Genomic DNA, 23,105 nt, shown 5'->3' with positions numbered 1-23,105 from the left:
ATCAATGGCAACCAAAATCACCAACCGATATAAAATGTTTAATAACTTCTGATCCATTAAACCTATCAATACATGTAAATAATTGGTGTAAAATGCAGTTTGTCATCTTTTCATGGTCATCAGATATGACCCATTTGGACGTTCAGAGGCTCCGTAGTTACCATGGAAACACCGTCATCTTCTACAACATTGAGTCACCAGTAAAACCCATGGAGTTGAATCAATGACAGTGGATGGACACGCTGGGTTTATGTTCAGTTAATGATAAATTTAGTTGAAAAAGTCACATTTTCTTAATTTTTCTCTGTTTCTGACATTATGACAATTCACTTTAATCTGAGCTTTTATGAACATCTACATGATCGGTGAATTAGATATGGGAAAATACCTGATTTATATTGAGCAAATGCAAAATACAAAGGATAATATTAAGTGGTCGTATTTAGTGTGACCTCTGTATTTAACATATCTTTAACCCTTTTGTTAAGACAATGTCAAATTTATGGTATTAATTTTCTGATGTTTTATACCAGGTTTCATTCAACACGTCAGTTGTTTCTACTTGTTTCTTGTCATGGGGTCAGAGGTCACACTAAACAATGACTTTAACCCATAAAGACCCAAACAATCAATGGCGACCAAAATCACCAACCGATATAAAATGTTTAATAACTTCTGATCCATTAAACCTATCAATACATGTAAGTAATTGGTGTAAAATGCAGTTTGTCATCTTTTCATGGTCATCAGATATGACCCATTTGGACGTTCAGAGGCTCCGTAGTTACCATGGAAACACCGTCATCTTCTACAACATTGAGTCAGCAGTAAAACCCATGGAGTTGAATCAATGACAGTGGATGGACACGCTGGGTTTATGTTCAGTTAATGATAAATTTAGTTGAAAAAGTCACATTTTTAAATTTTTCTCTGTTTCCGACATTATGACAATTCACTTTAATCTGAGCTTTTATGAACATCTACATGATCGGTGAATTAGATATGGGAAAATACCTGATTTTTATTGAAGAAACGCAAACTACAGAGGATAACATAATAAATGGTGGTAAATCCCTTAAAAAAGGTTAAATAGACAGAAAAAATCATTTAGGAACTGATGGAAAAGTAACCCTGGGTTTATATGGGTTAACTTTTACAACACATTTAGTTCAGGCTTTTAAGGCTTTGCATGTATTTCCTATATTTTCTTGTATTTAAAAAAAAAAAAAGTATGAGAAAAAAATATGTATGTTCATTTCAACCTCCAAATCGAGTAAATCTAAAGATGGAATGCGACTTTTGCATAGAACTGTACTGTATACATGAGATAAATCAGATGAAAAAGAAACACAACATTTGGAATAATTACCTGTCATGAAGAATCACAGCATCTTCACCTGCTGCTGTTGGTTTCCTTTGAAATACTAAATGCACGAACAGTACAACTGCTCAGTGGTGCCGAGGCCCGTCACCAGCTGGGATTAAACCGGTAAACATTTGCAGCTGCTGACTAAACCCTCCTCCCTAGTTTTTGTCTCTGCGTCTTCTATTTTCCTCTTTTTACGTCCATCCCACTGAGTTGCAGAGAAGATATTTCCATGCACGCCGATAACTCAGCCTTAACCTGATTATGACAATGCTTTGATGACAGAAATTGCCATGTAAACGCCTTTATCTGATTATCGTAATCAGGGTAAGGTCATAATCAGACTCAGCATAATGAGATTAAATCAGGCAGATTTCCGCTCAAACATTCAATTTGTGGGGACATTAAACCTCTTCAGTAAGAGGAGTCGGTAATTTCTTTTAGAACTGCACATTTTGTGAAGTGTTAGCAACATTAGCGCCTCATAATTAATTCTGAAAGGCGTAGGGCAGCAGGAAAAAAGAGGGTATGTAAACGCTCAGTATTCCTTCACTTAACTAAATTCCAGATTACTTCTTATAAAACTCATTTTCCTCTGTTTCTCAAACTCAGGTGTCAAACTCATTTTAGTTCAGGGACCATATTCAGCCCAATTTGATCTCAGGTGGGCCGGACCAGTAAAATAATACGATAATAGCCTATAAATAATGAAAAGGCCAAACTTTTATCTTTGTTCTTGTGCCAAAACAATTATTTACAAACTGTTCGAACAAAAAAAGATGCAAATAACCTGAATATTTTTTTTACATTTTTAAAGAAAAACTTGGGGCCACATAGGAGAATAAAAACCCTTGTCCCTACGAGAATAAAGTTGTGAAATATCGAGATAAAACCCGTAATTTTATGAGAATAAAGTCGAATACAGAAAGAATCATAAGTTTAAGAGAATGATGTCATAATATTTTGAGAATAAAAAATAACAACAACTCATAATTGAACAAAAATAATGTCGTACTTTTATGGGAATAAAGTTGTAATATTTTGAAAATAAATTCACAATAGTACAATAAAAAATCATTATTTAGAAATTGTAATCCTTAAGCCTTGTTGATGACAGAGTTTCTGGTTACAGTGAATGCAACAAGCAAGGTGGCAACTTTCACTTCTGTTGGAATATTATGAGAATAATGTCCTCATATTTTGAGAATAAAGTCGTACCCACTCGTTGCATAATGGAGAACTTGGAGCATTTTGTGAGGTTATGCTTTCATTTGGGGTTTACACAAAATACTCAGCCTATTTGCCCCGCCCACCATCAACAGTAGTTACCCTAGTAGTAGTTAACGTGGAGGCACCGTCGTCTTCTACAACATCGATTCACCAGTAAAACCCATGGAGTTGGATCAGTGACAGTAGATGGACACACTGGGTTTATGTTCAGATAATGATATATTTTACTGAAAAAAAATCACTTTTTCTTCAGTTTTCGCTGTTTATTGGTATAATAACCCTCAAGTTTAATCTGAGCTTTTATGAATGTCTATATGATCTGTAAATTAAATATTGGAAAATACATGATTTTCACTGGAAAAATGCAAAATACAGAGGATTATTTCATAATAAATGGTGACAAATCACTTAAGAAATGTTAAATATAGAGGAAAAAAATCATTTGGGAGCTCGCGGAAAAGTAGCCCTGGGTATTTATGGGTTAACCCTTTCATGCATACTGGTCACTACAGTGGACAGCTTTTCTAGAGCTGTTCTCTTGTAGATTCATGGGTTTTGTTGTTCTTTTTTTTTTTTTTTGTTATTTTTTTACACATATCTCTATTAAAGTTTTAAGACACTACATATCTTTTCTGACATGAATTGGTAACATTATGTAGATCTCTCCTGAGCATAAACCCCCAGAATCACAAGCCCTCCCCATAGTTTTCACACAGTTTATCAGTAAATACATGTTTCTGTGTCAAAAATTAAACGTGTGGTGTCCAGCTGAGTGGACATTTTTGCAACTTCATGAAAAATAGGTTCATAAGAATTTTTTTTTCATTATTATTTTTTTTAATGTATTTTTTTACATTATTTTTATTTCTTTTTTTTTTTCAGAACAAAATTTTCAATCACATTGTTTTTTTCATGCCTAAAGAGGAATAAAAACACTCAGGAAAAAATTTTGATTAAGGTTCTCATAATTTGTGCATGAAAGGGTTAATATCTTAAGTGCAGTTTTTGCATTTTGCTCATTCATCCCTCGGGCTGGATTGGACCCTTTGGCAGACCAGTTTTGGCCCATGAACCACATGTTTGACACCCCAGCTCTAACTTGTAGTAATGTGTTTTCTCTTCTTCTTCTTCTTCTTCTTCTTCTTCTTCTTCTCCTTCTTCGTCTACAGGAAGTACAATAACTCCCAACTACCTTGACAACTCCACCTCCAACGTTGGACCCTGGTGCTCCTGTGCAGCCAGCGGTAACCACAGGGAACAATGCAACGACTTCCTCACCTTTTTCCACGACAACATCTGCCTGAGTGAGTAACGTCTTCAGCCAAACCTCGTCCAGACACGTATCGTCAACACCGTCACCTCCGCACCGATTAAAAACAGATAAAATGTTATTACCAAGTGTCAGAGGTGATGGGAGTCATATATTTAAACAACGAACTGAGCTGGTGTTTAACTTCCTGTTTTTAATTCTGCACTAATTCTCAATTATCTCCAACTTGACCTTTAGAGGTGTTTGTGATTCAGGGGGTTCTCACAGCAGCAGCGGAATAGAATATCCATGATTATTTTTTAATTAGCTTATAATCACCTGACAATAAGGATCGGTGTATGAGCTGTGTGTATCTTCAGAGAAATTAATTGATAAATTGTTGAATTATTACAAATTAGCCTTTCCTTATAATGGTCCGTATTTTAATGGTTTATAACATGGAAATGGCTAGAGATAGTTACTATTGAGCACTGATAGGAAGTCATATATGGACTTTCATTTGGGCCCATGACCTTTGACCTTGAAGGGTCAAACTCAAGGTCACCAATGTTTGCATTTCAGTCTTCTCTGAAACTACAGGTCAGATTCATTTCAAATTTTATATGTAGCTTCCTTGGGACAATGTCTACAAAGTTTCTTCACAGTTTTGAGAAATTTAGATTTTTGAATTTTTGACAATTTTGTTTTTTAAATATTACAAATTTGCCTTTTCTTATAATGGTCCATATTTTGATGGTTTATAATATGGAAATGGTTACAGATATCAATATAGTTCTGATTGAACACTGATAGGAAGTCATATGTGGACTTTCACTCGGGTCCATGACCTTTGACCCTGAGTGACCTTGAAGGGTCAAACAAGGTCACCAGTGACAAGATTTCAACAATCTTCTTCTCTGAAACTACTGATCGGATTCATGTCAGATATTATGTGTAGCTTCCCTGGGGCAATGTCTGCGAAGTTTGTCCACGGTTTTGAGAAATGTAGATTTTTGAATTTTTTTGACGAATATCTGAAACATAAAAAATTTGCCTTTACTTCTAATGGGCCATATTTTAATGGTTTATAACATGGAAATGGTTAGAAATACTATTGAGCACTGGTAGGAAGTCATATATGGACTTTCATTTGGGTCCATGACCTTTGACCTTGAGTGACCTTGAAGGGTCAAACTCAAGGTCACCAGTGTTTACATTTCAGCAGTCTTCTCTGACACTACTGATCGGATTCATCTCAGATATTATGTGTAGCTTCCCTGGGAGAATGTCTGCGAAGTTTGTCCACAGTTTTGAGAAATTTAGATTTTTGAATTTTTTTGACGTATTCCTGAAACATAAACAATTTGCCTTTACTTATAATGGGCCATATTTTGATGGCTTATAACATGTAGATCAGAGGTGTAAAACATGCGGCCCGGGGGCCAAATTCGGCCCACCAAAGGGTCCAGTCTGGCCCCTGGGATGAATTTGTGAAATGCAAAAATTACACTGAAGATATTAATCATTTTAGTTCAGGTTCCACATACAGACCAATTTCATCACAAGTGGGTCGGATCAGTAAAATACTATCGTAATAACCTATAAATACTCACAACTCCAAATTTTTCATGTCATTTTACTGTATTTACACTAAAACAAACTATCGTTTCTCATAAAAACACAAATAACCTGAACAAATATCAACATTTAGAAATGTCCGAAGTGCAAGTTTACCAATATTCTGCCTGTTATTAAATGTTTTGTATATTTTTTTGATCCACTGTGACCTGTAAGTTACATTGTACATGTGTAAATGATAGACTGAGACATAATATTGTCAAAATTGCACTTACTTTTCATAAGAAATTTCAGTTTGTTCATATTATTCACACTGTTTTAAAGAATGGTTGGTCGATGTAAACATTTTCATCGCATAATTTTACTTTTTTTGCCCTAACACATAGAGGAAAGTTTGGAGTTGACATTATTTATATATTATTATGTTATTATTTCAATGGTCTGGCTCACTTCAGATCAAATTTGGCTAAATGTAGCCCCTGAACTAAAATGAGTTTGACAGCCCTGATATACAGGGTTACAGATATCAATACAGTCACCATCGATCACTGATAGGAAGTCATATATGGACTTTCATTGAGTTCTCTTCCAACTGGGTCATATCTGATGACCATGAAGAGACGGCAAACTGCATTTTACACCAATTATTTACATGTATTGATGGAATTAATGGGCCAACAATTTAGATCAGCAGCTGTTTGGGTTTTTAAGGGTTAATATCAACACAGTAGAGATGACATGGCCAGTCAATCCCAATGTGATTACTTTGGTGAAACCAGAGACATTAATGAAACGTTACAGCTGTTGATGCGCCGTAATGGATCATGACATGTAATATTTATTCATTCTGATCATGAGAGGAAATGTATCAGTGCGGAAAAAAGTTACAATAATAGAAACATCATATTTTGTGGCAGCTCAGATGATCAAACGGTGACATAAGAGTCATAAACCGGAGCTGATGTATCATAAGAATTATACCCCGACGCCGCTGTAGTTTTTTTCTTTTGTTACATTTTTATTTATCCAACAACAACAACAACAAAGCTGTGATGATGGGAGATCATCCCTCTGAATGAGCGGTAGCAGCAGTGACAGAGCAGTGACACCAGTGACAAATACAAGCTGTAGCTGCTGGTGTCACAGCGCACACTGGAGTTTGTACTGGGTTATTATTGTTTTAACAACAAAAGAAGACGAGTTCTTACTGAGCCGTCTGCGTGAGTAACATCGCGTATGAAAGACCGATGACAACGCTGACAGCATAAAGCGAACGGCAGCCGCTGTCACTCCATGACAACGCCACACATCAGCATTCGTTAAGTTTATATAAAGCTACGTCTGGGTAATGGCAAAAATAAATATTCAATTGTCATTAGGCATCAAATAAGAGGCTCCCTGCCCTGAGGCTGCTGGGCTCTGCTATGTTTACATACCTGCTCTATTTTTGCCAGAGCACTGAGGTTTCTGTAACACGACAGTGATTTATGTCAACATGTTCCAATACAGCTTGCAGTACTCATTTGTTTCCCTTCATCCTGTGAGCTAGTTGAACTCATCGTCGTGAACTTTTCTTCACCATCATATTTTTTTGGTGAGATTTTTGTTTTTATTTTTTGACTTGTCATTTGCACCAAGCTGTGCTGCAGCCTTATACACAACACAACACAGGGAAACATACAAGGTTAAAAAAAAATAATAATAAAAATTTAAAAAAAAAAAAAAAAAATATATATATATATATATATATACATACATACATACATACATACATATATATATATATATATATATATATATATATATATATATATATATATATGTATATATATATATATATATATATATATATATATATATATATATATATATATATATATGTATATACACACACACACACACACACACACACACTATATTGCCAAAAGTATTTGCTCACCTGCCTTGACTCACATATGAATTTCAGGTCCATCCCATTCCTAGTCTATGGGGTTCAATATGACGTGGGTCCACCCTTTGCAGCTATAACAGCTTCAACTCTTCTGGGAAGGCTGTCCACAAGGTTTAGGAGTGTGTTCATGGGAATTTTGGACCATTCTTCCAGAAGCGCATTTGTGAGGTCACACACTGATGTTGGACAGAAGGCCTGGCTCTCAGTCTCCGCTCTAATTCATCCCAAAGGTGTTCTATGGGGTTGAGGTCAGGACTCTGTGCAGGCCAGTCCAGTTCATCCACACCAGACTCTGTCATCCATGTCTTTATGGACCTGCTTTGTGCACTGGTGCACAGTCATGTTGGAAGAGGAAGGGGCCAGCTCCAAACTGTTCCCACAAAGTTGGGAGCATGGAATTGTCCAAAATGTCTTGGTATGCTGAAGCATTCCCAGTTCCTTTCACTGGAACTAAGGGGCCAAGCCCAGCTCCTGAAAAACAACCCCACACCATAATCCCCCCTCCACCAAACTTTACACTTGGCACAATGCGGTCCCACAAGTATCGTTCTTTTGGCGACCGCCAAACCCAGACCCGTCCATCAGATTGCCAGATGGAGAAGCGCGATTGGTCACTCCAGAGAAGGCGCCTCCACTGCTCTAGAGTCCAGTGGCGGCGTGCTTTACACCACTGCATCCGGCGCTTTGCATTGCACTTGGTGATGTATGGCTTGGATGCAGCTGCTCGGCCATGGAAACCCATTCCATGAAGCTCTCTGCGCTCTGTTCTGGAGCTAATCTGAAGGCCACATGAAGTTTGGAGGTCTGTAGCAATGGACTCTGCAGAAAGTTGGCGACCTCTTCACACTATGCGCCTCAGCATCCGCTGACCCCGCTCCATCAGTTTACGTGGCCTACCACTTCGTGGCTGAGTTGCTGTCGTTCCCAAACACTTCCACTTTCTTATAATACAGCTGACAGTTGACTGTGGAATATTTAGGAGCGAGGAGTGTATATATATATATATATATATATATATATATATATATATATATATATATATATATATATGTATATGTATAGATAGATAGATAGATAGATAGATAGATAGATAGATAGATTCTCAATCCAACTTTATTTGTAAGGCACTTTAAAACAACCACAGTGGACCAAAGTGCAGTACAGAACAATTACTAAAAAACTACAATAGATTAAAAGACACAGAGCAACTGCTCCAAAACAAAACAAAAAACAAAACAGTGCTGGTTAGAAGAATAAATAAAACCAAAATAAAACAAGAAAATACAAGAATAGATTAAAAGACATAAAAAGCTGTTCAATTAAAAACAATAAAAATAAGAACGATAAACTCATACCAAATACCAAGTAAAACAATAGAATAAAAATAATTCATTCAAACATCTCACATGGTTTCAAAAGCCAAGGAGAAAATATGGACAAAAGTATGAGGACTCATTAAATTCAGATGTTTCTTTTGTAAATGGAGTCTGAAATACAAAACAATTATGACTAATGTTATAATATATATAATATTGGGATAAATATCATTTCATTGGTTAGTTTGGTTTAAATTGTTATCTTTGCTTCTAAAATGCCTGCGATGGTTTTTACTTCATTTCTCTCAATATTGATTTTTGTTTTTTTTATCCATAACTATGATTTAAATGTTTTACCTCTAAATTTCTAAAAAAAAAAAATAAAAAAAAAATCTTCATGCTCTGACTGTAAATAATAATTTTCTGCCACAACTAATCATCTACTTTCTTCACATCTCACTGAGGAAGAAAATTCTCCCATTAAACTTTAAGGAAATATTGACGTTTTTGTCTCAAATCAGCCTGAACAGAACATCTTACTGCTGTAGACATGATGTGTTCCAATATTGATGTCTATATAGTTTCTAAACATCAATATTCAGTCAGAGCACGAAAATATTTTAGAAATTTAGAGGAAGAACATTTAAAATCATCGTCATGTTATTTTAACAACATTACTGATGTGATAACTTGAGACAAGTCGAGTGTATCTGTATAGTTTTGCATATTTAGGTGAAAGACTGGCAACTTAAACCAATGCTGTGTTTATTTATTTTACCCCCCCCCCCCTTTTTTTTTTTTCCTTTTTTTCCTTTTTAAATTTATTTATTTATTATTATTATTATTTTATTTATTTTATTTATTTATTTACCTATTTATTTATTTTCATTACTATCATTTTAGTTGGATATTGTACTTTGTTCTATTATTCCTTCTTTATCACAACATCTTTTGCATTTTATGTTCTCTTTTCCTTTAGAGGATCTGGGATCCTGGGGTGGGGGTGGTGGTGGAGCAAGGGGTGAATGAGGGGATCTAGTGTGTGCATTTACTGAATTTGTGATTTGTATGTGTTCAACAAAAAATGTCAGATTTTAAAAAAATAAAATAAAATCATAGACATGGATAAAAAAATTTAGAAAAAAATGAGAGAAATTGATTAGAAACCTTATCTGAGGCTAATTTTGGAAGCAAAGATAACAATTTCAACCAAATTAACCAATGCAATGCAATGATATTTATCACAATATAAAACTATATTATGACATTTGTTATTGTTTTGTATCCCAGACCCCTGTTAGAAAAGAAACACCTGAATTCAATGTGTCCCAATACTTTTGTCCATATAGTGCATATATTTTATGTTAAAAATGCAGACCATGGACCAATAGCTGACAGGGATATGGAGCTGAACCCCCCCGACAACATGTACTGGATTAAAGTGTGTTGCATATAGAAGTGGCCTGAAAAACAAGTAGGTCAATGCTAAAACACATGCGCAAACACAGCTTGGGTAACCTTGTGTCAGTGAAAGATTACTGTTAAGAAAGTTACAAACAGACAATCCTTAAGATACAACCATGTCTGGACATAAAGGCTGATCAGCACGGTGGTCAGTGGTTGGGTCTGACCCTGAAATAGGTTTTATTAACTGTGTATGTATGGAAAAATGTTACTAGAACCTGAAGTTATTTAGATTTCAGATCCCAACTATACTGTTTACATCTATGCTAAAGAATGACGCTCACTTAGATGTGTTTTTATCTCAACGGTCAGTTGGCCATGAGCTGTTGTGAAGGCGTGTCTAGTGCCGTCATCGTCATCATCGTCATCACTGTCACCACCATCACATTCATCATCATTGCCTTCGTCATTATCGTCCTTGTCATCGTCGCCTCCGTCATGATCATCTTCGTCATCGTCGCCTTGATCCTTATCATCTTTGTCATCGTCGCCTCCGTCATTATCATCTTCATCATCGTTGCCTTCGTCCTTCTGATCTTTGTCATTGTCGCCTTCATCATTATCGTCTTTGTCATCGTCGCCTCCGTCATGATCATCTTCCTCATTGTCGCCTACGTCATGATCGTCTTTGTCATTGTCGCTTCCATCATGATCATCTTTGTCATCGTCGCCTTCGTCATGATCGTCTTTGTCGTCGTCGCCTCCATCATGATCATCTTTGTCATCGTTGCCTTCGTCATGATCGTCTTTGTCATCGTCGCCTCCATCATGATCATCTTTGTCATCGTCGCTTTCGTCATGATCGTCTTTGTCATCGTCGCCTTCGTCATTATCATCTTTGTCATCGTCGCCTTCGTTACCATCGCCTTCGTCATTGTCGCCTTTGTCATCATCACCTTCGTCATTATCGTCTTTGTCATCATCGCCTTCGTCATTATCATCTTTGTCATCATTGCCTTTGTCATTATTGTCTTTGTCATTGTCGCTTTCGTCGTTATCATCTTTGTCATCGTTGTCTTCATCATTATTGGATTTGTCATTGTCGCCTTTGTCATTATCGTCTTTGTCATCATCGCCTTCATCACTATCGTCTTCGTTACCATCGTCTTCATTACCATCGCCTTTGTCATTGTCGCCTTCGTCATCATCGCCTTCGTCATTATCGTCTTTTTCATCGTCGCCTTCGTCATTATTGTATTTGTAGTTGTCGTCTTATTCATCATTGTTGCCTTTGTCATAACTGTCATTATCATCATCGTCTTTGTCTTCGTCATCTTCGCAATCTCCATTGCCTTCCTCATTGTCGCCTTCGTCATTGCCATCATTGTCTTCATTGTTGTCATGATCGCCGTTGTGCTCTTCCTCATAGTCATCTGAGTTCTCCTCCAATGAAAGTACCACCCACTTCTATTGGGAGATTGATCTCCTGCATCCAGACCACAGGACTCTAAGCCAACCTCACAAATTCAAGTTGTTATTGATTCTGGATAGAACATGACGCTGACATACTATTTTTTTTAAAAGTGTGACTGTTGACTGTTGTTAGAGACTGACTTATTCCTGTGTTTCATCCATTGAGAAAAACATGGCAATTTTCAGTGGAAAACAACAGAAAACATTCAGACACTTCACATCAGCTTCACATTTTATGGAAACACTTCTAGTGTTGTGTAAAACTTCTCTTTTTAAGTAATCTATCTTGCTAATATGATGCTAGATTTTCATTTTTTTCATGTCTTTTTTGATCGGATCCCTTGCTGAAGACCGATACCACACATGCTGACGTTTACAAGAAAACAGCAGCTTGGGCCAAAGGCAACTTCCTTTTTAGTTTCTAAAGAAAATCCAGTGAAGAAGACAACGCGGTGATGACTAGTAAATGATCAATGACATTGAATCAAAACCATTCTACGGAAACAGCAGCGTCTCGGCATCAAAACAGACGACGAGTCGACTCAGATGTATTAGTTACTCATGACGCACCATTGTTCTCGGGATGAAACACACTTTTTATTAATTGGGCTATCAGACACATCATATGGCACTGGTGGGATAAAGAGTTTTAACGAGTTAGTCAGCGCCTCAAAGCTGCAGCTGAAAACTGACAAACAGAATAAAATAACAGACATTTTCCAGTCTGTGGACAAAAGCGCCGTGTTCAGACGCAGATTACAATGTTCAAAGAATGCACAGCACTTGAAGGGTAGGGATAATATTAGTGATCGAAATGTTTCTTAGCTGTGAACGAGCCAGACCAAACAACAGCAAAGAAAATGCACATTATATTGTCGTGAATGGAACCTCCCACAGTAGTCACATATCCATTTCAGCTGCTTGATCGCTGTCTTGTTTTTCAATAAAGCTCCTCATGTGCGTCCTGCAGTCAGGACTCAGACTTGCTAAGGCAGCTCCTGTGTGCTGTTTACTGTAAGCTCCTTAGAGACGCCGAAAAACAAACCTCAGACTGACTGGCCTCATTTCCCTGCGTCTGAGCAGAAGCAAAAAACGCTCATCCCTCCTCCTCTTCAGCAAACAGCATATACGTGATAAGGATGAAGAAGTTTCTAATGGGAGAGGCGATTCGTCGACCGGCGATGCGCATCGTCCTCTCATTGGATCGGAGTTCAGTCTTGTTTGCCAGACACAAACAGGCCACAGTTCTATTTCAGGGAGAAAATGTATGTAATGATTTGGCAGGGACTGTTCGGATACGAGCCAGTAATTGGGAAAATGAATCCGCCTTGGGAGAGTTCCTGAATGTTGTCTTCTCCCTCGTGTTTTTCATGTAACCACTGTATGAAAAATGGAGCCATATTCATTCAGAGCCGAGCCAAAAGACTGTCCTTTGGTGATGTTTTTGCAAATGGACAAGACCGTTGTCAATTAAATAACTCTTCCAGGTCTCTGTTAGCTTGTCTTTTGCAACTTACCTCAGCATTATTTCAGTTCCCGGACCCCTGGAGCTGTTGTTTTGGGGCCTGCTTGCTGAGACAGGACTTCAGATGGCCTTTGATGACTTTGTAATTGAGCATAATTTGGTTTCCTGCCTCTGAACTAATGAGGTGGACAGAGAGAATAATGCCCGGGTAGAGTACAGTTTTTTTTGCAGAGAAGGGAGGGGAAAAACTGCAAAAAAAAAAAAAAAAAAAAAAAAAGAGTAAGTGCACTCAGGTTTTAAAAACAGCTGTCACCCTGCCTTACCTCCTCATCACAGCGATAATATCCACATCACTATGCAGAACAGCAGCTCTGGACTTCTTCATTCTCTGAAAGCTAAGTGTGGGGGGGAGGGGGGATGAGAGGACAGATGGAGGTGAAGCTCATTTATTTCTGCAATTATTTTAATTTTTGTGGAAGTTAAATTAGTCAGAGAAAAGTGAGGATAAACGGTAGAGTGTCGGGAAGGTTGGACAGGAAGAGTGCAGTTGACCTATGAAGTCAATAAAAAAATAAAAATAAAAAAAATAGAAGAAGAAGCCCTCGGGGAGAAACAAAAGTCAAAGGGATTCGAGATGGCAAGGCTTAAACAGCCGTGTCCAAACATTTACAAAGGAACTGTCACATCAGCTTAACACTCCAGATATCAATTGGCACTTCATCTCTGAGCGATGGCGGGTGGCGAGGCGCGGTGGCGAGCAGCTGGAGTCGCACCCTCGCCTCTCTCATCCGTCAGCCGGCCTCGACAATCGCTGTACGCCGCAAAGCGCTAACTGCACACGGCGAGCACGGCGGCACACTTCCCCACCTGTCCCACCGCCGCTAATGACCCACAGCGCCATTAGTACGCCGGTCCACGAAGCCTTTTCTGCGAGGTGCTGATGTATACACACCCTCAGCCGCGCTCAATCTGTTTTCCCCCCCGCTATTGACTCGTTGCTGCTGTGATGCAACTCGCAAATTCCCTAATTAGCTGCAGAGCTGGCAACGGGAGCGCTCGGGTCACTCGTCTCTGTCCAGTAGCCGAGGCTCGGCGTTGCAGTCGTTTTTCTATCGGAGCCAAGCGAGTCAAGGTTCCGCATTGATTGCTGCAGAATTTTGTTTGCAAAGGCAAAACTACCTCAGAGGATGGATCAATTTGTTATGATCCTTTGAGAAATCAATGTTTGTGTGTCACACCCTCACACTCCACTGCAGGCTTTGAAATCCCATCACTAATAACCACTGACTCGCTTTCTGGTATCGGAGGGGGCTTTAGCTGGGAGCAGATGGAATAACAGTGTGTGTTCTGTGTGTGTGTGTGTGTGTGTGTGTGTGTGTGTGTGTGTGTGTGTGTGTGTCAAGGCGGTCACATCCATCTTACCGTCTAAGCTTTGGATATTAATTGATGAATCTCTCATTCATGTCTTCATTTGAGCATATTTTAATTGAAGTGACTTTCATGCAAATGTAATTGCTGCCAAGTAGCCCAATAGCTGAATGAAAATGAATGCTTATATAAAATTAATTCATTATATGGTCATAAGTCATTCCAGCTTTGCTAAATTCAAGAACTAGATCTAATGGCTTTCCTTTGGGGTGGATAAAACCGTATAAATCAGGGATGTCAAACTCATGTTAGTTCAAGGGCCAATATGATCTGAAGTGGGCCGGACCAGTAACATAAGAACAGTGAAAAAAGTCAAATTAAATTATGATCATGTTTACATCTACAAAGTTTCCTGAAAGGAGTGATATTTAGCTTTTTAAAATGGAATTATGCGTGTTCAAACATTTCCCTGTGGTCTACACAAACTGTATAAACCCATGAATTTGGATCAATGACAGTGGATGGAGACACTTGGTATATGTGTCATCTTTTCATGGTCATCAGATATGACCCATTTGGACATTTAGAGGCTCTGTAGTTACCATGGAAACACTGGCATCTTCTTCAACACTGATTCACCAGTAAAACCCATGGAGTTGGATCAATGACAGCGGATGGAGACACTTCGTTTATGTTCAGTTATTGATAGATTTTACTGAAAAAAAAAAAGTCACTTTTTCTCAAGTTTTCTCCGTTTTGGGTTTAATAATAACCCTCAAATGTAATCTCAGTATGATGATTAAAGTACATGATCAGTAAAATAAATACAGGAAAAATACCTTATTTTCACTGAAAAAAAATGCAAAATGGAGAGGATAATATTATGGTAAATGGTGATAAATCACTTAAACGAGTGGTATTTTGCTTTTTTAAATGGAATTCTTCATTTTCAAACATTTCCCTGTGGTCTACATAAACTGTAAATGCTCTGCTTGGGTCTGAATTCTTCATTAATTCAACTCCACAGGTCCATCTTCAACCCTATTTCTGAGTAATGACACCAGAAAGGTCATTTTAAGCACTGGCCCTTTAAATGCACATGAGCCACTTCAGGCCCCGCCCCCTCCAGGTAGTTAGCTGTGCTGCTCTGTCCCGTTCAACCAACAACTGAACATTTTAGGTCATCGGCTCCAAGTTTGGACATATTTTCAGTTTTTACTACAACCGCTGCTGCCGACAAACAATTATGTCGTACTCTGGGAAATGTTCATCAGAAGTCTTGACCTTATATGTGCAAATGTCATGACGTAACTAGTTATAGACGTAACAAATTAAGCAGGAATTAAAACAGGTTGTAGAAATCCAATTGATTGTTGCCAAAATGAATATAAAGATAGCTTTGCAGCACCTGGAGGGTTCAAATTCAAACTTTATGAACTGTTAGGATCCAAATACACAAATAAATGAACCAAAGACTAATAAAAGTGGGTTTAGCAAAATATTACCCCTTTAAAAATCTGAATAGCATCAACAACTTGAAATATCTTAAGAAAAACAAGTGCAATTTTAACAATATTCTGCCTCAGTTTAACATTTACACAAGGACATTAAAACTTATATTACGATTACAAATACACAAAACGTTTAATGACAAGCAGAATATTGGTAAAATTCCACTGACTTCTCTTTAAAGGGCTCATATTTTACTAAACCCACTTTTATTATTCTTTGGTTCATTTATTTGCATATTTGGACCCTAATAGTTCATAAAGTTTGAATTTGAACCCTCCAGGTGCTGCAAAGCTATCTTTATATTCATTTGGGCAAAAATCAAGTGGATTTCTACAACCTGTTTTAATTCCTGCTTAATTTGTTACATCTATAACTAGTTACATCACGACATTTGCACATATAAGGTCAAGACTTCCAACGAACATTTGAGTACGACATAATTGTTTGTCAGCAGCAGCGGTCGTAGTAAAAACTGAAAATATGTCCAAACTTTGAGCCGATTACCTAAAACGTTCAGTTGTTGGTTGAACGGGACAGAGCAGCACAGTCAACAACCTGGAGGGGGCGGGGCCTGAAGTGTCTCATTTGCATTTAAAGGGCCAGCGCTCCAAACCACCTTTCTGGTGTCATTACTCAGAAATAGGGTTGAAGATGGACCTGTGGAGTTGAATTAATGAAGAATTGAGACCCAAGCAGAGCATTTACAGTTTATGTAGAGCACAGGGAAATGTTTGAACATGCATAATTTCATTTTTTAAAAAAGCTAAATATCACTCTGAGACATTTCAGGTTGTTCATATTTATTCAGGTTATTCACATTTTTTTTTAAAAAAAGGACAGTTTGTTGATGTAAAGATTTTCATATAATTTTACTTTTTTACACTAAAACAGAAAATTAGCAGTTGTCATTATTTATTGGTTGTTATGATGGTATTTTACTGGTCTGACTCACTTTAGATCATATTGGTCTGTATGTGGAGCCTGAATTAAAATGATTTTGACACCATTAACTAGGGCTGTGCAATTAATCGAAATTCAATTACGATTTCGATTATTACACGCAACGATTACAAAAATTATGTAATCGAGAAAAAACGATTATTAATTTTGAGTCGTTTTAATTCACGCGCACGCAAGCTACCATGAGCTGCTCTGCCCCGCCCCCCTCTAAGCTACTGCTGCCAGCTAGCCGGCAGGTCCACCCCAAGAGGAAAGTTGGACCTAGCGGTCTGGAAAAATGGCAGGAGAATCACAGCAGAAGTGCTTGGTAAACAAAAAAGGCAAGTCAAATTCAATTGTATGGAATCACTTTGGGTTTGATGAAGAAGACGAAGAGCAAAAACACATCACGTGCAAAAAGTGTTTCGTAGCTGTGTCCACACCGACCGCTAACACAACAAACCTTTGTAACCATCTGAAGTTGAACCACCGCCACCTTTTTCATAATCTTATGAAAAACTAAAACGCATAAAAACAACTTCGTCCGCAATGCAATCTTCGGTCTCCAAATCTCTTTATGCTGCAACTCCCGTATTAACCTAACCCTAACCCGTATAACCCTAACGTGCGTATTCTAGATGGCTGATGTATACAGAAGGCCTGAACTGAAACCTCACGGCACGCCACTGAAGTTACTGTTTCATACTACATTGAAAATACTTGAATTTATAATTTGCACTTTACGTGAGTTTTTTTTTTTTTTTTTTTATAGCTACAGTTCTATGGCAAGTCTATAGCAGTTTAATTACAGTGCACTATTTGTTTACAAAAGGAAACATACTTGAATTTACAGTACACTTATTTGCATTCAAAGATTTTTTTGTTTCATACAAAAGTGAACATACTTTGCTTTAGTGGTTAAAAGCTTTATTTATGTTTAAAGAGTATATTTTACATTGCTTTGCAAGAAAAAAATAAACAACTTTAAGGTTAAAAAATAATCGTTTTTAATAATCGTCATTTCAATTATTGCTAAAATAATCGTGATTTTTTTTTTTCCTATAATCGAGCAGCCCTACCATTAACTGTTAACCCTTTCATGCATGAATTATGAGAACCTTAGTCAAGATTTTTTTTTCTGTAGTGTTTTTATACCTTCTTAGGCATAAAAAAAAAATTGCGATCGAGTTTTTTTTTTTCATGGAGTTCCAAAAATGTCCATGCATTTAATTTTTTAAGTAAAGAAATATGTATTTAAAACCTAGTATCAGAAAGTAAAATGAAAACAATGAAATAAAAACATTTTTAAGGCTGCTAATTTGATGTTTTCTCACATTTTAACATACTCTAATGCTAGTTATTACCTCATATAATATGCAAAAAACAACTCTTTTTGTCTAACAAATAACTGATTTACACTTAAACATGTTACTGCAGATCAGGTTTATCAAGAACAGCAAAGTTATAGTAATGGTATGAATTGCAGTGTATTATGGGATGTTGCATAAGTGTCAAATGTGTTGGCTCATATGGAACTAAAACAACAAAACCTATGAATAAACAAGAGAACAGCTGGAGAAGAACTGTCCACTGGAGTGACCACAATGCATGAAAGGGTTAATATCTTCAGTGTAATTTTTGCATTTCACAAATTCATCCCATGGGCCAGATTTGACCCCCGGGCCGCATGTTTGACACCTGTGGTATAAATTCACCACACAGTAAATTATACATAGAATAAAGTCCACATACAGTAATCCCTTGTAGCCATATTTGCTTATTATAAGTGGTGCATTTAAACATTTACTATGATTAATACAGCCAAATGAGAGATGAAACAGGAAGCCATTCTCGCTGTGTTCAATCTGTTTTTTAGAAATCGAGGTTACCATCCGACTTTAATGAAAACGCTAGAAAAAAAGCATTGAAGTAACAAAAAAAAAAAGCATCATTTAAGTAAAACCTACTTTAATCCCACACTCTCAGCACTGTGTTTTTTCACTCAGATGTGCAAAACAATATCTGCTTCAGTCAGATCAAAACTCAATTGCGAACATTAAAGGTGTCTCTACATGTAACTCCATTAAAATCCACACTCATCTGAACTTTTTGTGGAAGCGGCAGGATTCATTTATGATGTTCAGCTGTTTAAATAATACATTGCAGTGTGTAATGTCCTAGGGCAAGAGTGTATATTATTATTATTATTTGGGAGGATTAAAACTTCAGAGGATTTCTTTGATAGCTAAGCCTTGCACTGGAGCTAACGGTGGCTGGCATTTATTTATTTTTAATGCTGATTTTTCAAGATCATGAGTCAATAGTTCGTTATTTATTTAAGATGGCAAGAAATTAACCTGTTATCACAAGAAAAAAGTCTATCAGAGATCAGGATGCATAGATGGCGTCTGGAAGAGTTAAAGCGACAGGAGGTGAAATTAAATACACAACAAGCCCCGCCCCTCGCACGTATTGTAGTCTATGTTGGCATCGATCCAGCTGATGTCATCACGTCCATGCATGTGCTGATGTCAGCATATCAACTGCCTCTATATATGTGCCAAGTTTGAAGAAAACTGAAACAAAATTTATGTTTTTATAGACATTTTAAATTTTGGCCTTTATAAGTAAATGGGAGAAAAAAAAAAAAGTAAAAATTCATTAAAAATATGAACTTCGACCTACTTTTCCCAAAATGTAATGACATCTATTCTGGGTCACTGGCAATGTATAAATCCAATTTGGTATGAATTCAACCAATAGTTTTGCTGCTAGAGACATTTGAAATTTCACCCATTATAAGTAAATGGGGAAAAAAAGATATTAAAAAATTCATAAAAAATATGAACTTTCACCTACTTTTCCCAAAATGTAATGACATCTATTCTGGGCCAGTGGCAATTATGGTATTGGCAACAATCTGGCGATACGATTCAAATCACAATACTAGGATCATGATACGATATATCATGATACTGTTAAAAAGGACTTTTTATTGGGTATGGTTTTTTTTTTTTGTTTTTGTTTTTTTAATTTCCTGCAAAAAATGTAATACACCAGAAACATGCACAAATACATAACACATTTTTATTTGATCAGAACAGGATCCAATGGTATATCACAAAATTTTCCTCTGTTAAAACTTTAATCATATTTTACAGACATTACAGATTAAGATCCTGTTCAAATGTTCATATTCTATTAGCTCAGAACTAACATTATACCGTTATTTTTGTGCAATCCCAAAAAAAGGAACTAACATTATTTAGTAAGTGTTAAATATTAATAAATAAAATATAAAAAAAGAAAAACAAAAATGAACCTCCACAATGTCTGCATTTCAATCAATACCTAAAAATATCGATACAGTACTTTTTAATATCGATACAGTATTGTGAAATGAAATATCGCAATATATTGCAGAACCGATGTTTTCTTATACCCTTACTGGCAATGTACAAATCCAATTTGGTGTGAATTCAACCAATAGTTTTGCTGCTACAGACATTTGAAATTTCACCCATTGTAAGTAAATGGGGAAAAAAAGATATTAAAAAATTCATAAAAAATATGAACTTTGACCTACTTTTCCCAAAATTTAATGACATCTATTCTGGGTCACTGGCAATATATAAATCCAATTTGGTATGAATTCAACCAATAATTTTGCTGCTACAGACATTTAAAATTTCGTCCATTGTAAGTAAATGGGGAAAAAAATATATATATAAAAAAAAAAATCATACAAAATTTGAACTTTGACCTACTTTTCCCAAAATTTAATCAGATCTATTCTGGGTCACTAGCAATCTATAAACCCAGTGTAGTATGAATTCAACCAATAGTTTTGCTGCTAAAGTGTTAACAAACAACAAACCCAACCAAAAACAATACCCCTTGCTTCCCCTTTTTGGGGGGCAGGGTAAATATAAAATCTAAACACTAATAATAAACATAGATGACCTGATGGCATTTCAAGTTAATTTTTCCAAGCTTCTTTGTGGAGTCGTGGAGAAGAGAAATAAGGTCATGATGGTAATCACAGCTTTCAGTCCCATATTTAACCACCTTAACGCTATGAAACGATCATGAAGCCAAAATTTTGTATCAGACCCAGCTTTACTGTCATTCGATCATTAACGTGATCAGAACTACACACGGTTTCCTAGATCTCAGTGTGTGCAGCATGAAGAAATAGGATAAAAATAGAGATGTCTAAAAGTAATATCTATATTACTATCTAAAAGTATATAATAGCAATTAAATAGAATATAAAAACTACCCTGAAAACCATGAAAATAAGTAAAGCGAACCTCAGAATATGTACAATATTGCACAATATTCAGCAGCAGCAACAGTTTAAGGCGATGGTGCATGTAGAGCAGCAACAGTTCAGCAGTGGAAATAGTGTCTTCGCCATCTTCATCTTTGTCGTCGCTGTCTTCGTCATCGTAGTCGTCGTTGTCTTTGTCGTCTTTGTTAGCAATTTCTTCCAACATCTTCTCTGACAAAACTACTGCTCAGATTCATGTCAAATTTTATATGCAGCTTCTTTGGGACATTGTCTGCAAAGTGTTTTCACAGTTTCGAGAAATTTCGATTTTTGCATTTTTGATGAATTTTTTAAATATTACAAATTTGCCTTTCCTTATAATGGTCCATATTTTAATGGCTTATAACATGTAAATGGTTACAGATATCAATATATAGTTCCTATTGATCACTGATAGAAGTCATATTGGACTTTCATTTAAATAGTTGAGTTCTCCTCCAGTGAAAGTACCACCCACTTGGGAGATTGATTTGCTTCATCCAGACCACAGGACTCTAACATAGCGGCGGAACACTTGACAACTTCACAAATTCAACTTGGTATTGATTCTTGATAGAACGTGCCGGTGGGATACGGGGCCATTGGTCCTATTTTTTTTTTTTTTCATTAGATCCCATGAAGAATAACTATAAGCTGCAGGACTTCACCTCTATTGCAGAATAAAAAACACACTGCACAGTCGCATTTGCATTGCCATCACATTACCATCCTTTAAACTTAAACAAAACGTCGAGGTGGAAATGAGATTAAATCTGCTCTCCAAAGTGCATCTGTCAAAGCGACAGCTGACAGATAGGCTGGGATTTCTCAAAACGCTTCAGGTAGCGGCAGCCGCTGACACAACTTTCATTTCGGGGCTTTTGTTGAACATAATTGTTGAGAGCTGTCGCTGGCTGCTGGCAAATCAAAAATTTTAACATCTCCATTGTTTAGTGATTAGATGTTATGATTCAGTGCTTGTGCTGCTGCATTTCTTCAAGACACAATTATGTATATTCATCATGTTGGAGGACAATGGGCTTATTTTATTTTCTAGGTGAAATAATGTAGTAATCGGGCACAGCGTTGGCCCATGTGCCACTTCAAGGAACAGCCAATCAGCAGCCTTCTTCCCACTCTTTCACAGCCTGTAGCCGCTCCAAACAGTTATTCAGGTAATGAACCCTTTATGGACTACCATTATAACAGGACGCCTAAACTTCTTTAGGTTGTTTTTGCAATGACAATGTCAGAAAATGTATTTTTCGTCAATTCTTTTGCACCTTTTTTCAGTAAGAACTTAACTTTCAATATCTGACTACTAATTATCATTATTATGACCCCTGGGGGGTTGCAGGACGCCAAGGGAGGTCGCAAGATGATTTTCACAAACCTCTTGATGTGACCCCTGAGGTGGTTACGACTGATTAAGGGCAGTACTGTTGCACATTTACTTTGAAGGAAGGATATTAACATTTTGAGTTTCAAGGTGCATAGAAAGTACTTTTACTTTGAAAGATCAAAGGTTTCATTAACGCAGCATGAACAGCAGCTTAACAGCGACAAACAGGTAAAGCTTTGTTAGACGAATGGTGTCACAGGAATAAAAATGAACGTAAAAAGGCCAATAAACAGACACATTAACCTAAATAAATGGTTCCAGGCGAGGGATGTAATGATATGAAAATTCCATATCACGGTTACTGTGACAAAATTATCACGGTTATCGTTATTATCACGGTATTGTTGAAATTGTCCTCAAAATGTTCAAAAAGCACTTATACAAACCCTGAAATAATTTAATAAAGATGTATTTAAAAAAACAAACCAATAAAATAACAGCACAATGTACTTTGTTGGCTGAAATATTCATGTATATGACCATGTAAACATCAAACATACAAATATGCATTAAAGATGACACCTTATGGCCATTGTGTGA

General features: G+C 36.8%; 1 protein-coding gene across 1 annotated transcript in view; it reads left to right on the top strand.

The window, feature by feature from the left end:
* The window catches only part of gfra4a (GDNF family receptor alpha 4a), a 552,913-nt gene that overhangs the window by 514,306 nt on the left and 15,502 nt on the right, over nt 1-23,105 (top strand). Inside the window, exon 7 of the mRNA XM_030127272.1 lies at nt 3,766-3,900. Coding sequence (XP_029983132.1) covers nt 3,766-3,900 — 135 coding nt within the window. The remainder of the gene's footprint in view (nt 1-3,765; nt 3,901-23,105) is intronic.

This window comes from Sphaeramia orbicularis, chromosome 22, assembly GCF_902148855.1.
Source record: "Sphaeramia orbicularis chromosome 22, fSphaOr1.1, whole genome shotgun sequence".
Taxonomy (NCBI): domain Eukaryota; kingdom Metazoa; phylum Chordata; class Actinopteri; order Kurtiformes; family Apogonidae; genus Sphaeramia; species Sphaeramia orbicularis.
Note: the sequence above shows the minus strand (reverse complement) of the source record. Positions and strands in the feature narration are given on the sequence as shown.